The 17,237-nt window shown below is 41.0% G+C and overlaps 1 protein-coding gene and 1 non-coding gene across 4 annotated transcripts in view; both read left to right on the top strand.

The window, feature by feature from the left end:
* KAT14 (lysine acetyltransferase 14) overlaps window positions 1-17,237 on the top strand; it is a 47,944-nt gene that overhangs the window by 18,756 nt on the left and 11,951 nt on the right. For 2 of the 3 annotated variants that reach the window (XM_090286007.1, XM_090286010.1), the window contains exons 5-6: window positions 3,017-3,436; window positions 3,553-4,121. In XM_090286007.1, coding sequence (XP_090142133.1) covers window positions 3,017-3,436; window positions 3,553-4,121 — 989 coding nt within the window. The remainder of the gene's footprint in view (window positions 1-3,016; window positions 3,437-3,552; window positions 4,122-17,237) is intronic. The other variant, XM_090286008.1, reaches the window with a different exon arrangement.
* LOC150003143 (U6 spliceosomal RNA) lies at window positions 7,895-8,001 on the top strand. The gene has a single exon (XR_016512814.1). It is a non-coding gene; the product is annotated as a U6 spliceosomal RNA (small nuclear RNA).

Raw genomic sequence — 17,237 nt, 5'->3', positions numbered from 1 at the left:
AACCCCTGTTGATGGACATTTTTGTTATTTCTAGAACATTTTGTTGTTACTTTAAATGATAATTATAGTATTACATTTCTGTACTTGTGCAAAATTTTATGTGATAAATTCCTGGAAGTATGTTGCTTTATCAAAAGGCATGCTTATTCAAAACTTTAATCAGTATTGCCAAGTTACACTCCAAAAAGTTGTAATAATATTTATGTTCTGGTATGAAAACGTTCATTTCTCCATACACTTGCTGAGCATTATCAAACTTTTAATGTTTACCAATTCAATAGGTGAAAGGTTGTATTTAATTGTTTAAATCTGTATTACATGTTTTTTCTAGTTAAGAGATATCTTAAGTCCTCATTTAAGGCATTCATGAATATTCCTCTATTTTGAATATAGTAGTAGTTTTACAATAATAAATTAGTGAAATAAACCAAAGTTGAATGGCTAGTTAAAAATTTAGAGGGATTTCTGGTCAAGATGGTGGCATAGGAGATATGGCTCGCCTCCTCCCACAACCACATCAAAATTACAACTAATATATTGAACCATCACTCAGAATTGCAGAAATTGAGTTGAATTGTAGTCTGACAACCATGGAATTAAAGAAACCACATCCATCAAGACTGGCAGGAGGGGCGTGGACAGGCTGGTCCCACACACACATGTGGTGCATAAAAATTCGGGAGAGATATATCAGGAGTAAGGAGTCCCAGCCCCACACCAGGCCCCTCAGCGCGGGGTTCCAGTGCCAGGAAGATAAGTCCCCATAACTTGTGGCTGCAAAAACCAACGGGGTTTGATTCAGTGAGAAAAACTGCTGGAGCCCCAAGCAGTTCATCTTAAAGTACGCACACACAGACTCACCTACCCAGATTCACTCCATCTGAACTTCTGCACTTGGTAGCAGCTTGAAAGACATCAGTGGCATACAGGGAGGAACTGAGGTGTCTGGCATCGAGGCAAACAGAGGCCATTGTCCCTTTTCTGAACCCTCCCCCCACAGAGCCACAAAGCCGGGATGCTGGTGCCCTATCTGAGACTCCATCAACCTGGCTAACACTGTTTTACCGCACTGTAGATCCCCAGACACTTCATCTAACCCAACTTATGGGCCCATCCAAGCTTCTTTTCCATAAGAATGGCTGGTCTTGACTCATGCTTCATAACTTTCTAAATCCTCTCAAACAAGCAACAGCTGGCCTCAACGAGCCCCAGGCCCGACACCAGCAGCAGCCAGCCTAGGTTCACAGCTTAGCTTCTCCACAGAATCTCCAAGCCCAGCACAAGTAGCAGCCATCTCAGATTGCTTTATAGCTTAGGCAGGGTGGCCCTGGGAAGAACACAGGTAGGGGGTGACCTTTACCACCTGGGAAATCCCGGAGCTTGCACACACAGTGGGCAGCTACAAACCATGTCAGAGCACCCAAATCCTGCCCCCAAACATTTGATCCTCCATGGGGAACAGAGGTTGGTGGTCAGTGGTCACAGCCAGTCCTTGCAGCTGACTGCCTGGACAACTCTCCTGTTGACTTTCCAATAGCAATCAAGGCTCAACTACAAGAGGAGGGTGTACTCAACCCACATGAAGGGTGCACCTTGAGTATTCAGCTTGGGTGATAGGGGAGGCTGTGCCACTGGACCCTACAGGGCACCTACTATATTAGGCCACACTATCAAGACACAGAGTCAAAGCAGCTCTACCTAATACACAGAAACAAACATAGGGAGGCTTCCAAAACAAGGAGACAAAAGAAAATTGGCCCAAATGGAAGAGCAGATCAAAACTGCAGAAAAGAACTAAACAAAATGGAGATAAGCAATCCACCAGATACAGATTTAAAAACACTGGTTACAAGGATGCTCAAGGAACTTAGTGAGGACTTCAGCAGCATAAAAAATACCCAGTCAGAAATGCAGGATACACTAATTGAAATAAAAAACAATTTACAGGGAAACAACAGTAGAGTGGATGAAGATGAGAATCAAATCAATGATTTGGAACAAAAGGAACCAAAAAACAACCAATCAGAACAACAAGAAGAAAAAAGAATCCCCCCAAATGAAGATCATATAAGCAGCCTCTGGGACATCTTCAAGAGGTCCAACATTTGCATCATAGGGGTGCCAGAAGGAGAAGAGAATGCAAGAAGTTAAAAATCTATTTGAAAAAATAGTGAAAGAAAACTTCCCTAATTTGGTGAAGGAAATAGACATGCAAGTCTCGGAAGAACAGTCTCAAACAAGATGGATACAAAGAGGCCCACTCCAAGACACATCAGAATTTAAATGCCAAAGGTTAAAGATGAAGAGAGAATCTTAAAAGTGGCAAGAGAAAAGAAGTTAGTTACCTACAAGGGAGTTCCCATAAGACTGTCAGCTGATTTCTCAAAAGAAACTTTGCAGGCAAGAAGAGACAAGACATATTCAAAGTCATGAAAAGCAGGGACCTACACCAAGATTGCTCTACCCAGCAAAGCTATCATTTAGAATCCAAGGGCAGATAAAGAGCTTCCCAGACAAGAAAAAACTAAAGGAGTTCATCATCGCTAAACCGTTATATGAAATGTTAAAGGGACTTATGAAAAAGATCAAAACTAGGAATAATAAAATGGCAATAAATACATATCTGTCATCAATTGAATCTAAAAATCAAACTAAGCAAACAAAAAAAAAACAAAAACAAAAAAAACCCAAGAGACAGAATTATGGATATGGAATGTGTTTTGATGGTTGCCAGATGGGAAGGACATTTGGGGGAATGGATGAAGAAGTGAGGAGATTTAAGAAGTACAAATAGGTAGTTACAGAATAGCCATGGGAATGGAAAGTACAGTATAGGAAATGGAGTAGCCAAGGAACTTGTATGCATGACCTATATATATTAATAATGGTGGTGGGATTGCCTGAGGGAGTGGGGGATGCTGTTTGGAGGGGGCTAAAAGGGTAAAAATTAAGACAACTGTAATAGCATAATCGATAAAATATGATTTAAAAAATTAAGATTTTTATTCTTTTCCAGCAGCCTCAAAACCAACTTTAGATCCCATCATTACTGTTGAGGGACTTAGAAAACGGGCAAGTCGCAATCCTGTGGAATCAGCTATGGAATTAAAAGAGAAAAGGTCTCGTACTCAGGAAGCAAAAGACATTAGAAGAGCACAGAAGGAAGCAGCTGGGTTTCTTGACAGGAGCACTTCTTCAACCCCGGTAAAATTCATAAGCCGAGGCCGCAGGCCTGATGTGATTCTAGAAAAAGGAGAAGTGATTGACTTTTCATCCTTGAGCTCCTCTGACCGCACTCCACTGACAAGCCCATCTCCTTCTCCATCTTTGGATTTCTCAGCCCCTGGGACTCCTGCCTCTCACTCAGCCACGCCCAGCTTGCTTTCAGAAGCAGATCTGATTCCAGATGTGATGCCACCACAAGCCTTGTTTCATGGTAAGACTTTTGTGGGTCTTTTATTTTATGTATGGCCCATGATATAAAACTGCATGTTTTCCCCTTGCATGCGTTGTGCTTCGCATTTATTCTGTTCTGTTTTATACTCTGCACAGATGATGATGAGATGGAAGGTGATGGAGTCATAGACCCAGGGATGGAATATGTCCCACCCCCTGTTGGGTCAGCAGCTTCAGGGACAGTGGTTGGGGGCAGAAAGAAGGTCAGAGCACCTGAACAAATAAAGCAGGAGGTAGAGAGTGAGGAGGAAAAACCTGACAGGATGGACATTGACAGTGAAGACACAGATTCCAACACATCTTTGCAAACAAGGGCTCGAGAAAAGAGGAAGCCACAGCTGGAGAAGGACAGGAAATCTAAAGGGCCCAAATACACCCCTGTGAGCATCTATGAAGAGAAGCTGCTTCTCAAGAGGCTGGAAGCTTGTCCCAGTGCTGTTGCCATGACACCAGAAGCTCGGAGACTGAAGCGTAAATTGATTATCAGACAAGCGAAAAGGGAGAGGGGATTACCACTTTTTGACTTGGATCAAGTAGTTAATGCTGCTCTTCTGTTAGTTGATGGGATTTATGGAGCCAAAGAAGGAGGAGTTTCCAGTCTTCCACCTGCCCAAGCCACATACAGAACCACCTGTCAGGACTTCAGAATCCTTGACCGATACCAGGTGAGTTAACACACACTCTAACTCAGGGTGGGAGTGGAAGTGGGGTAAGCAGCACCATGGAATGGACACAGTTATGCTGTGACTGTTAAAACTCCTGAGTAATTTTGGGAGAGAAAAGAAAACAGCAAGAGAGAAATACACAAAAATTAGTGGGCTTTTTTTTTTGATACTGTTCAGTCTCAATATTCCTTCATACATCTGGGATTTTTTTCTCTTTGGATGTTCAAGGCAGAACCTAGACATTTTCTTTTTTTTTTTAGAACCTAGACATTTTCATTGTATCATTTAGTCCCCGGGGGTTAGCTAGCCATGGTTTGTATCATAGCTGTGATTGATGGTCGTGTTGAGAACATTAGTGTACCAGAATCTGCTGAGCTGGATCTGAAAACATGTAAGCATTTGTGTGGTTAGGAGAAAACATGGAGACATAGCAGCCAAGGGATCAATGTGGTGTCAGCGTTGCTTGAGGTGATTTAGTGAAACCCAAGTCTTAAGTGTGCTCCCGGAACCATGAACTCCACTTGGAACTGCCAGAACCACACCTTCACACAGCAGGAATGAGAGGTCTTCTATTTCCTGTATCTTTGCTAGCACTTGCTCTTTACCAGCCTTTAACTAGTTCAGCTGAGAGCTGTAAAGTGAAAACTTACTTTTTATTTACATTTTTTTATAGGTAAGGTTAAACCGTTTTTATGTTCTGCAGTTGTTCCTCTGTGAATTGCCTATTTGGAATTTTTGTACATTTTTCTATCTTTCTTTGCAACTAGTTGGCTCTTCTAAATGTTCTGATCACAGTCCTGGTATTATTCAGTAATATACCATGTTTGGGGCTTTTTGTTTCATTGTGCTCAGCATTTCATGTGTAGGCCATTTCAATTTGAAACACTCCTTGAATTATAGAAAGTCTTCTCAATTTCCTATCTTCTGTTTTTTCTCTTCTTTCAGGGCACTGCTATTGGACCAAGGGTTAGCAAACTTTTGTTTTATTTAAGTACATTTTATTGATTATACTGTTACAGTTGTCCCAATTTCTTTTCCCTTTGTTCCCCTCTGCCCAGTACCCACCTTCACTCCAGCAATCTCATCCCCCTTAGTTCATGTCCATGGGTTATGCATGTAAGTTTTTTGTCTTCACCCTTTCCTATATTATTCTTAACTCCCCTCTGTCTATTTTGTACCTGCCAATTATGCTTCTTATTCCCTGCATCATTTCCCCATTTCTCCCCCTTCCCTTTCACAGTTGATAATCCTCCAAATGATCCCCACCCTATGGTTCCATTCCTGTTCTGGTTGTTTGCTTAGTTGGATTTTGTTTTTGTTTTTTATATGCAGTTGTTGATAGTTGTGAGTTTGTTGTCATTTTAATGTTCATAGTGTTGATCTTCTTTTTCTTAACTAAGAAACTTCTTCCTTTCTGTGTTTGCTGTACTTAAGCATATCTCTGAAGTCTGAGCATCTTTATCACTAGTGTTTTGAACTCTACGTCTGTTAGGTTGGCTATCTCCTTGTAGCTTAGTTTTCCCACTAGAATCTTGATCCGTTCCTTCTTTTGGGACATACGTCTCTGTCTCCTCAACTTGACAGGCTCCTGTGTTTGTTTGCCTCTGTGTCTTAGGTAGAGCTGTTGCACCTGTTATGTTATAAGGGGCAGAGCCTTAGATATTCATCAGCACAGGGCGACCCGTTTCACCATGTTGTGGTGCTGTATGTGGGAGAGGGGTCTGAGAGGAAACAATGATGCTTGCTCAGCACTTGCCCCTTTTCCAGGCACTTCTCCCACTTCTGCACCAGACTGGTACCCCTCTAGCTGCTGCCTTGGCCGTGATTCCCAGAGTGGGTGCGTCTGCTGATGTTCTAAGACCGTGGAGACCCTCTAAACAAATGGACTCTGCTGAGAGACTGGCAGTTTCTTCCTTTACCACAGCCCCACTGGTTTTCACAGTCAGAAGCAATGAGGCTTTATTTTCCCCAGCGCTGGAGCTGTGAGCTGCACAGTCTGGTCTGGTGCTAGGAGCACTCCACAGGCATCCTTTCCTACATTTTTTAAATGGGAGACTGCGCTTTCTGTGGGTCCGCCACAACCACCGTTGCCACCACTTCCGCACTGTGTCCTCTCCACTCCGGCTCCGGCTCTCCTACCTGTCTGGTTGAGTATTTCTTCTTTATATCTTTGTTTACTGGACTTCTATGCAGCTCATTTTTCTGGAACTTCTTGTTGTCTCCAGTTTTGAGGTAACTGTATTCCTTCTTAGTTGTGGAGGGAGACACAGCGTGTCTACCTATGCCTCCATCTTGGCCGGAAGTCTGGATTAGCAAACTTTTTCTGTAAATGGTCAGATAGTACATAGTTTCTGCTTTGCAGGCCACAGTCTCAGTTGCAGCTATTCAACATTGCTGTTGTATTGTGAAAGCAGCACAAGTAAGACATAATGAATGGATGTGGCTGTGCTCCAATAAAACTTTGTTTACTAAAACAGGCTAGATTTGTCATATGGGGTATAGTTTGCCAATAACCCCTACTTCAGATGGATCCACTTAATTTTTTTTCTTCTATTCCCCATCTTTCCTGGGGAGTAAAACATGTCTGCCTGCATTCTAGGAGCCAAGTAAAGGGGGCCAGGAGCCAACCATTCAGCTGGTAAACTTCTACTGAATGTCCTTGTTTTTAGGATTGTACTTCTACCCTTGTTTGTGTCAGGTTCCCCTGTGTCTAGAATCTCTTTTGAACCTCTGCAGATGTAGTCTTCTGCCCAAGAGGGAAGATCATTTTTGGATATGACCAGTGGGGGCTTTAACCCCTTAAATAAAGAGACTCTCAGCTTTAGCAGGACCTGGTGTCTCCAGTTGCTGCTCTTTCCTGAGGATCTGTCCTACAAATCATGCTGCTTCTGGCCTGTCCTCTCTGCTGCCTTAGGTTTTGGCTCTCTGGTCTTAAGTCATTTGCCACTTATTCATATGCTTTTGTTGCTGTCATCTCTTCATCTGTTCTTTGTTCTCATGGGTTTGTCTTTTTAATGTCTACTTTATTTTTTTTAATTATGAAATGTGTCGTACCCATAGAAGAATGCATAGAGCATAGTTTATCAAGATTAATGAAATGACTGCCTGTGCTTCTAGCTCCTGGGTTAAGAAACAGCATTATAAACACCTGAGAAATCCTGTGCACTGCCTGCTCCCCCAGAGAGAGTCATTTTCTTACTTGTATTGTTAAGCATTCTTCTACTTTTTCAATGTCTGTATCCCTAAACAATATACTGTCAGTTTTAAAAAATGAAATGGGAGGCACTTAGCTGCGTGAGGAAATTGCCTCTCAGATGAAGGTTTCTAGCAGAAGATAAGCTTAATAGTCTTTATGGGTCATGGTTGTAGATTGAATTATGCCCTGCACAAGGATATATTGAAGTCCTAACCCTTTGTACATGTCAATGTGGCCTTATTTGGAAATAGGCCCCTTGCACATATAATTAGTTAAGATTATGTCATACTGGAGTAGGCTGGGTCCTTAATGCCATATGACCAGTGTCCTTATAAGAAGAGAAGAACCACAGAGATGAGGTGGAATGTGGGGATTTTAATGCTGTGCTCGCAATGTTTATCTTTCTTTTGGTGAGCATGTATCTTTGGACCATGAATTTCACAAGGGCTTTTCAGTTTATCTCATGTTATCATATACAACATGATAACTATAGCTAATAGGGTTGGGATGGCTAGAGGGAGCTACAATTGGGTATTTCCCTTTCCACAGGTTGTTTAGGCTCTGATAAAACCTCAGTGTGCTCACTTTGGCAGCACATACACTAGAATTAGAATGATACAGAGAAGATTATCATGGCTCCTGAACAAGTATGATAGGCAAATTTGTGAAGCATTTTGTATTTTTAAGACATTATGCTGAGGGAAATAAGTCAGACAGAGACAGACAAATACTGTATGATCTCACTTATATGTGGAGTCAAAAACAACAACAACAATTCATAGACAGAGATTAGACTTGTGTTTACCAAAGGCAGAGGGTGGAAGGAGGATGCATTGGACGAAGGTGTTCAAAAGGTACAAATTTCCAGATGTAAGGTAAGTAAATACTAGGAATGTAATATAATATACAACGTGATAACTACAGCTAACACTGCTGTATGATATATAGAAAAGTTGTTAACAGAGTAAATCTTAAGAATTTTTATCACAAGGAAAAAATTTTCTCTTTTTTTCTTTTTATTATACCTGTATGAGAAGATGGATGTTAGCTGAACCTATTGTGACAATCATTTCACAATAAATGTATATCAAACCATCATGTTGTGTACCTTAAACTTATAGAGTAATATATGTCAGTTGTTTCTCAGTAAAACCAGGGGGAAAATGTTTCTAACAAAATACTTACAAAAATAAAATAAAACAATAGAGACTTCCAGTCAAGATGGAGGTATAGGTAGAGAATTACAACTATTTCTCAAAACAAATAACCAGAACTATCAGAAAATTAAGCTGCATGGAAGTCCAACAACCAGGGATTTAAAGAAGCCACATTCATTCAGATGGGTGAGAGAAGTGGAGTCAGAGAGCTACGGAGATGCAGTGTGGCATGGAGGGGTGGCAGCGTGGGCAGCAGCACAGGCAGTCCCACATTCATGTGTGGTGGATAAAAATCAGGAGGGATGCCTTGGGAGTGAGCAATCCCAGCCTTGGTCAGAGCGCATAGCCCAGGGTTCCAGCACTGGGAAGATAAATCCCCAAAAATTCTGGCTGTAAAAACCAGTAGGGGTTTAGGTGGCAGAAGAAACTGCCAGATTTTCAGGAGAGTTTGTTTAAAGGGCCTGCATGAACTTAGAACACACACAGACCTACCCATTCTGGGATTCACCACCAGGGGAACAGCTGGAAAGGCATCATTCGCATATGGGAAGTGGATGAAGTGACTGGAAATGGGGCAAGTGCTGGGCAAATCTCCAGAAGCCAGGCAGCGGTATTGTCCCCTCTCCAAGCCCTCGCCCCATACAGAGTGAATCATATTGCCCTACCCTAACAAATTACCTAAGGCTCTGCCCCACACATATTAACAGGTGTCTTTTACAGGGAGTCAAAGCAGCGCTACCTAATACACAAAAAGAAACACGGAGATGCTGCTGAATTGGGGAGACAGAGAAATATGGCCCAAATGAAGGAACAGAACAAAACCACAGAAAAAGAACTAAATGAAATGGACATAACCAATTTATCAGATGCAGAGTTGAAAACACTGGTTATAAGGATGCTCAAAGAACTCATTGAGTATGGCAAAAACAAGGGAAGAAATGAGGTTTACACTAAGTGAAATAAAGAACTATCTACAGGGAACCAACAGTGGAGAGGAGGAAGCCAAGAATCAAACCAATGGTTTGTAACACAAGGAAGGAGAAAACGTTCAATCAGAACAGCAGGAAGAAAAAAGAATTTAAAAAAACAAGGAGAGGATTAGGAACCTCTGAGACAACTTTAAACATGCCAACATCTGAATCATAGGGGTGCTGGAAGGAGAAGAGGAAGAGCAAGAAATTGAAAACTTATGTGAAAAAAATAATGAAGGAAAACTTCCCAAATTTGGCAAAGGAAATAGACATACAAGTCCAGGAAGCACAGAGAGTCCCAAACAAGTTGGACCCAAAGAGGACCACACCAAGACACATCATAATTAAAATGCCAAAGGTTCAAGAGAAAGAGAAAATCTTAAAAGCAGCAAGAGAAAACAGAGTTATGTACAAAGGACTTCCCATAAGAATTAGCTGATTTCTCAAAAGAAACTTTGCAGGCAAGAAGAGACTGGCAAGAAGTATTGAAAGCAATGAAAAGCAAGGACCTACAACCAAGATTACCTCTATCTAGCAAAGCTACCATTTAGAATGGAAGGGCAGATAGAGCGCTTCCCAGATAAGGTAAAGCTAAAGGAGTTCATCATCACCAAGTTGTTATTACATGAAATGTTAAAGGAACTTAGAAAAAGAAGATCAAAACTATGAATATTAAAATGGCAACAAGTTCACAGCTATCAACAACTGAATCTAAAAAAACAAACTTAGCCAATAGAACAGGAACAGAATCATAGATCTAGAGTTATTTAGAGGGTTATCTGCTGGAAGGGGGAAGGGGATAATGGGGAAAAGGGAGCAGTGTTTAAGAAGCATAATGGGTAAGTTACAAAAGACAGGGGGTGTCAAGAATAGTATAGGAAATGGAGAAGCAAAAGAACTTATATGCATGACCCATGGACCTGAACTAAGGGGTGGGATTGCTGGAGGGAAGTGGTGTACTGGGTGGAGGTGGCAAAGGGAAAATTGGGAGAACTGTAACAGCATGATCAATAAAATATATTTTAAAAAATAAAACAATAGGTAGGCTCTGGCAAAATGGTTTCTCTTAGAAGAAGAGAGTACATTGTACTCTGATATTATTTCAAAATGGCTACTCCCCTCCCCCCTTTTGCCAGAAGCACGAGGCAACTTTTCTTTGCCTTTTACCATGAGAACCTGGTAGAACTAGAAGTATCAATAAAACACAGAAAATTTGTTCCCCTCTCCCTGGAGGTTTGTCTCAGATTTGTCCACACTGAGCCACCAGCAATTTTGCAATTCCAGTTAGGCTTTTCTACCTCGCACTTGTTCCCAAAGCTTTCTATTCATGGGTTTCGGCTCTGGTAAACTGTGATTCTCTGTATCCTCCTATCTGTTTCTCCTGTTCTGGGAGCAGCAGTTTGTCCTGTGACCTCAGTACTCCGATGGATCTAAGAAGTTTGATTTTCAGTTTGCTCAACTTTTTACTTGTTGTTAGGATGTAATCTATTTATATGCCAGACTGGAAACTGAAAGTCCTCATCTGTGCTTCTTTAATCAGGGAAATTCATCATTGTTTCTTTAAATATATTCCTACTTTTTGTTTTTCCTCTCCTTTGAACTCCTAATATGGATATTGACACCATTACTTCTTTGCTTTATCTCTTCCTCTGCTTTTTCTTTTCAATTCTCTCTCGAAGATATGTTTATTGATTTTAGAGAGAGCAAGGTAGGGGAAGAGAGAGATAGAGAGAGAAACATTGATCAGTTGCCTACCGTTTACACCCTGACCTGGAATCAAACCTGCAACCCAGGTATGTACTCTGACTAGGAATTGAATCCACAACCTTTTGTTACATGAGACGAACGTCCAACCAGCTGAGGCCCCCGGCCAGGGCTTTTCAAACTGTTCCTTTTATTTATTAACTTTTTCCTTTTTATTGACTGTATTGGGGTGACACTGGTTAACAAAATTATACAGGTTTAAGGTGCACAGTTCTACAACACATAATCTATATACTGTAGTCTGTGTTCACCACCCCAACTCAAGTCTCTGTCCATTACCATTTATCCCCCCATACCCTCCTTCATCTCCTTCCACACACCACTCTGCTGGCAGTCACCACTCTGTTGTTCATGCCCATGAGTTTTTTCCCAAACAATTCTTTTTTTTTTTTTAAGATTTTATTTATTTATTTTTAGAGAGCAGGGAAGGGAGGGAGAAAGAAATGGAGAGAAACATCAATGTGTGAGAGATACATTGATCGGTTGCCTCTCAAGCACCCCACAATGGGTACCTGACCTGCAACACAGGCCTGTGCCCATACCAGCCAAAGCTGTCCATCTATTTTCTCTCTCTCTTTTTTTTCTATTCCTCCTCCCTCCCACCCAACCTTCTCATTCTGACTGTAGTTAGACTGCTCTGTATCTGTGAGTCTGTCTCTGTTTTGCTTGTCAGTTCATTTTGCTCATTAGAGTCCACATGAGTGAAATCATATGGTACTTGTCTTTTTCTGACTGGCTTACAGTAGTCCCTCTCTATATTGCGGTTCACTTATCTCAGCCTCACTATATCATGGGATTTTGCGGTACTGTATATGTGGGTTTAAGAGTGTAGAATAAATGTAAGGTTTCTACTTTGTGGGGGGGCAGGAGGATGTCTAGAACATAATACCCGCAATAAGTGAGGGAATACTGTATTTCACTTAACATAATGATCTCCAGGTCCATCATTTTCATGATGGTTTGCTTTGCTATGGAAAAACTCTTTAGTTTGATATAGTCCCATTTGTTTATTTTTTCTTTTGTTTCCCTTGCCCAAGGAGACATATCAGAAAAAAATATGAGCAGTGTCTGAGATTTTACCACTTATATTTTCTTATAGGATTTTTATGGTTTCAAGCCTAAATTTAAGTCTTTAATCCATTTTGAGTTTATTCTTTTGTGTGGTGTAAGAAAGGGGTCTAGTTTCATTTTTTTTTGCATGTATCTGTCCAATTTTCCCAACACCATTTATTGGATAGACTATCTTTACCCTATTGTATATTTTTGTCTCCTTTGTCAAATATTAATTGACTGTTAAGGTATGGATTTATTTCTGGTCTCCCTATTCTGTTTCTTTGATCTATATATCTTTTTCTGCCAGTATCATGCAGTTTTGATTACTATGTCCTTGTAGTATTATTGATATCAAGTAGCATGATACTTTTTGTTCTTCTTAAGATTTCTGAGGCTATTAGGGGTCCTTTGTGGTTCCATATATATATTTTGGAATATTTGTTCTAGTTCTGTGATATATGCCATTGGTATTTTAATGCGGATTACATTGAATCTATAGATTGCTTTGGGTAGTACAGACATTTTAATGATGTTAATTCTTCCTATCCATGAACATGGAATGTGCTTCCACTTATTTGCATCTTTCTCAATTTCTTTCTTCAATATCCTATAATTTTCCAAGTACAGTTCTTTTACCTCCTTAGTTAAATTTATTCTTAGGTACTATTTTTTGTTGTTGTTGTTGTTGCAGTTGTAAATGGGAGTGTTTTTTTAATTTCTCTTTCTGATAGTTTGCTATTGGTGTATAAAAATGCTACCGATTTCAATCTATTAATTTTGTATCTTGCTACTTTACTGATTTTATTTATCAGTTCTGGTAGTTTTGGTGGAGTGTTAAGGGTTTTCTATATATGGTATCATGTCAAGGGTTTTTCTATATACAGTATCATGTCATCTGCAAATAATGACAGTTTTACTTCTTTCCAATGTGGATGCTTTTTATTTCTTCTTACCTGATTGCTGTGGCTAGAACTTTAAGTACTGTGTTGAATAAGAGTGATGAAAGTGGACATCCCTGTCTTATCTTAAGGGAAAAGCTTTTAATTTTTGCCTCTTGGGTATGATGTTGGCTACGGGTTTGTCAAATATGGCCTTTATTATTTTTAAGTATGTTCCATTTATTCCCATTTTGCTGTGTTTTTATTATTAACAGGTGCTGGATTTTATCAAATGCTTTTTCTGCATTTATTGATATGATTGTGTGCTTTTCATTTTTCATTATGCTCATGTAGTGTATCATGTTTATTGATTTGCAGATATTGTACCAACCTTGCATCCCCAGAATAAATCCTGCTTGATTATGGTGTATGATCTTTTGAATGTATTTGCTAACATTTTGTTGAGGATTTTAACATTTTAATTATGATGTGTCTTGGTGTGGGCCTCTTTGGTTTCATCTTGTTTGAGACTCTCTGTACTTCCTGAACTTGTCTTTTTCATTTACCAGGTTAGGGAAGTTTTCAGTCATTATTTCTTCAAATAGGTTCCTGATTCCTTGTTCTCTTTTTTTCTTGTACCCCTATGATATGGATGTTGTTGTGCTTTATGTTTTCCCAAAGGTCCCTTAAACTGTTCTCATTTTTTAAAATTTTTTGGCTGCTCTGATTGAAATTTTTTCTCTCTCTTGTCTTCCAAATCACCAATTCACTCCTCTGCTTCATCCAATCCACTGTTTATTCTTCCCAGTATATTAATTTCTTACTGGTCCTTTTTATGGATTCTATGTCCTTTTTTTATTTTTAAATATCTTATTTATTTATTTTTAGAGAGGGGAAGGGAGGGAGAAAGAGAAGGAGAGAAACATCAATGTGTGGTTGCCTCTCACGTAACCCCAACCGAGGACTTGGCCTGCAACCCAGGCATGTGTCCCGAAAGGGAATTGAACCAGTGACCCTTTGGTTTGCAGGCCGGTGCTCAATCCACTGAGCCACACCAGCCAGGGCTCTATGTCCTTTTTAATGCTCTTATAGCTTTCCCTAAATTCTTTGAGAATCCTTATAACTGTTTTTTTTTTAAAGTATATTTTATTATTATGTTGTTACAGTTTTCCCAATTTCTTTTTCCTTTGTTCCCCTCTTCCCAATACCCACCCTCCATCCAATGATCACAACCCCCTTAGTTCATGTCCATGGGTTGTGCATATAAGTTCTTTGGCTTCACCCTTTCCTATATTATTCTGAACTTCCCCCTGTGAATTTTGTACCTACCAATTATGCTTCTTAGTCCTTGCCCCATTTCCCCATTTCTCCCCCTTCCCCCTCCCAGCTGATAACCCTCCAAATGATTCCCATACCTATGATTCTGTTCCTGTTCTGGTTGTTAGCTTAGTTGGATTTTGTTTTTGTTTTTTATATGCAGTTGTTGATAGTTGTGAGTTTGTTGCCATTTTAATGTTCATAGTGTTGATCTTCTTTTTCTTAAATAAGTTCCTTTAACATTTCATGTAATAATGGCTTGGTGATGATGAACTCCTTGTCTGGGAAGCACTTTATCTGCCTTTCCATTCTAAATGATAGCTTTGCTGGATAGAATAATCTTGGTTGTAGGTCCTTGCTTTTCATCGCTTGGAACATTTCTTGCCAGTCCCTTCTTGCCTACAAAGTTTCTTTTGAGAAATCAGCTGATAGTCTTATAAGCACCTCTTTGTAGGTAACTCTCTGCTTTTCTCTTGCTGCTTTTAAGATTTTCTCTTTATCTTTCACCCTTGGCATTTTAATTATGATGTGTCTCGGTGTGGTCCTCTTTGGATCTAGCTTGTTTTGGACTCTGTGCTTCCTGGACTTGTATGTCTATTTCCTTTGCCAAATTTGGGAAGTTTTCCTTCATTATTATTTCACATGAGCTTTCGATTTCTTGCTCTTCCTCTTCTTCTTCTGGCACCCCTATGATTTGGATGTTGGCATGCTTAAAATTGTCCCATAGGTTCCTAAGCTTCTCCTCATTTCTTTCAACTTTCATTTCCTCATTCTGTACTGGTTGACTGATTTATTCTTCCTTATGTTCCAAATCATTGATTTGAACCCCGGTTTCCTTCCCTTCACCATTGGTTTTAAGTGGATTTTTCTTCATTTCATTTAGCATAGCCTTCACATCTTCCCTTATGCGTTTGCCATACTTAAGCATATCTGTCAAGTCTGAGCATTTTTATCACCAGTGTTTTGAATTCTGCATCTGTTAGGTTGGCTCTCTCCTTGTCTGTTAGGTTGGATATCTCCTCATCATTCAGTTCTCCCACTGGAACCTTGATCCGTTCTCTTTTTTGGCCATACTTTTCTGTCTCCTCAACTTGACAGGCTCCTGTGTTTGTTTGCCTTTGTGTCTTAGGTAGAGTTGTCACACCTGTTATGTTGTAAGGGGCAGAGCCTTAGGTATTCGTCAGTACAAGGCAATCCATTTCACCATGTTATAGCATGTGGGGGGGGTCTGAGAGGGAACAATGCCGCTTGCTCAGCATTTTCCCCTTTTCCAAGCACTTCTCCCACTTCCATATGGGACTGACGCCTCTAGCTGTTTCCCTGGCCATCGTTCCCAGAGTAGGTGGGTCTGCAGACTTTCTATGACTGTGGGGGCCCTTTCAACAAGCAGACTTTACTGAGGGATCAGCAGTTTCTTCCTCTACCTCAACCCCCACTGGTTTGCACAGTCAGAAACAATGATGATTTATTTTCCTCAGCGCTGGAACTGTGAGCTGGGGGTGCTCCCCAGGTATCCTTCTCGACTTTTTTAAATGTTTGACTGTTCTTTCCAGTGGCCTGCCACTTCCCCTGCTGCTGCTGCTGCTTCCGCCACACCATGTCCTCTCCACCCTGGCTCTGTCGCTCCTACCTGTCTGGATGAGTATTCCTTCTTTATATCTTTGTTGGACTTCCACACAGCTCGATTTTCTGGAACTTCTGGTTGTCTCTAGTTTTGAGGTAGTTGTATTCCTTCTTAGTTGTGGATGGAGACACAGCATGTCTATTTAGGCCTCCATCTTAGCTGGAAGGTAGGCCTAACCATTTTTTAAACTTTATATTTGATAAGTTGCTTGCCTCCATTTCATTTAGCTCTTTGTGCAGAGGTTTCTCCTGCTCTTTCATTTGGGGCATGTTTCTTTTTCTCCCCAGTTTGGCTGCCTGTTTGAGTTTATTTCTATGTATTAGGTCGATCTGCTATGACTCCTAGTGTTTGTGGGGTGGCCGTCTGTAGTAGGTGTCATGTGGGTTTCAGTTGTTCAGTCTTGTTGATCACCTAAGCTGGATGCTCCAGGAATGTCCCTTGTATGGGTTATGTGGGCCCTCCTGTTGTAAATGAGTCTCGATTGCTATTGGCTTATTCATATGTGGGATTGACCCTCAGGCTGGCTGACTATGAGGCTCAACCGCAAGCATGGCATACAAGCAGTTCTGCAGGTGCTGACCACACAAAGCAGAATTCACCTCAGCAAGGTTTGGTTCCTGCCTAGATTTCCCTTTAGATATGACACTTGTGAAGTTCATTTGATTCTGCTCTGATGTCGTCTGATGTAGGCCATTGGGTGTATTGATTCTGGGCCTCTTGGGATGGATTCTGGTACAGCCCAATGTAAGGAGCTGCCTGTGACTGGCCCTCAGCTACCTGTTTAGAGCTACAAGTGATCCAGTTTGTGGCTCTTCTGCTGGGCCTGAATGCAGACAAGAAGGACAAAGCTGCTTTCCAAGGCTGGCTTTTAACAGCACCAGGTCTGGGGGGCATGTTAGCAAAAGTCCCAAAGCATCCCAAGACTCACCTCTACCTGCCAGCTGCCTTTTAGGCTCAGTCAGTGAAAGAACCTCTGGCTGTACTGCCCATCAGGATGTAAGCTCCTCAGAGTGGGGAGAGAAGGAACCCAGAGGATGGGGCTATCGCTTTCCCTCAGGCTGATGCTGGTTGAGGAGGGCCCCATCCCGTAACTATGGGGTTTTGGGTATAGGGGAATGACTCAGCACAGGGATCCTGGCTGCTGTCTCACCACTCT

The sequence above is a fragment of the Furipterus horrens genome, unplaced genomic scaffold (assembly GCF_987537825.1).
Source record: "Furipterus horrens unplaced genomic scaffold, mFurHor1.1.pri manual_scaffold_8, whole genome shotgun sequence".
Taxonomy (NCBI): Eukaryota; Metazoa; Chordata; class Mammalia; order Chiroptera; family Furipteridae; genus Furipterus; species Furipterus horrens.
The sequence above is the reverse complement of the archived record's forward strand: the minus strand, read 5'-3'. Positions and strand labels throughout refer to the sequence as shown.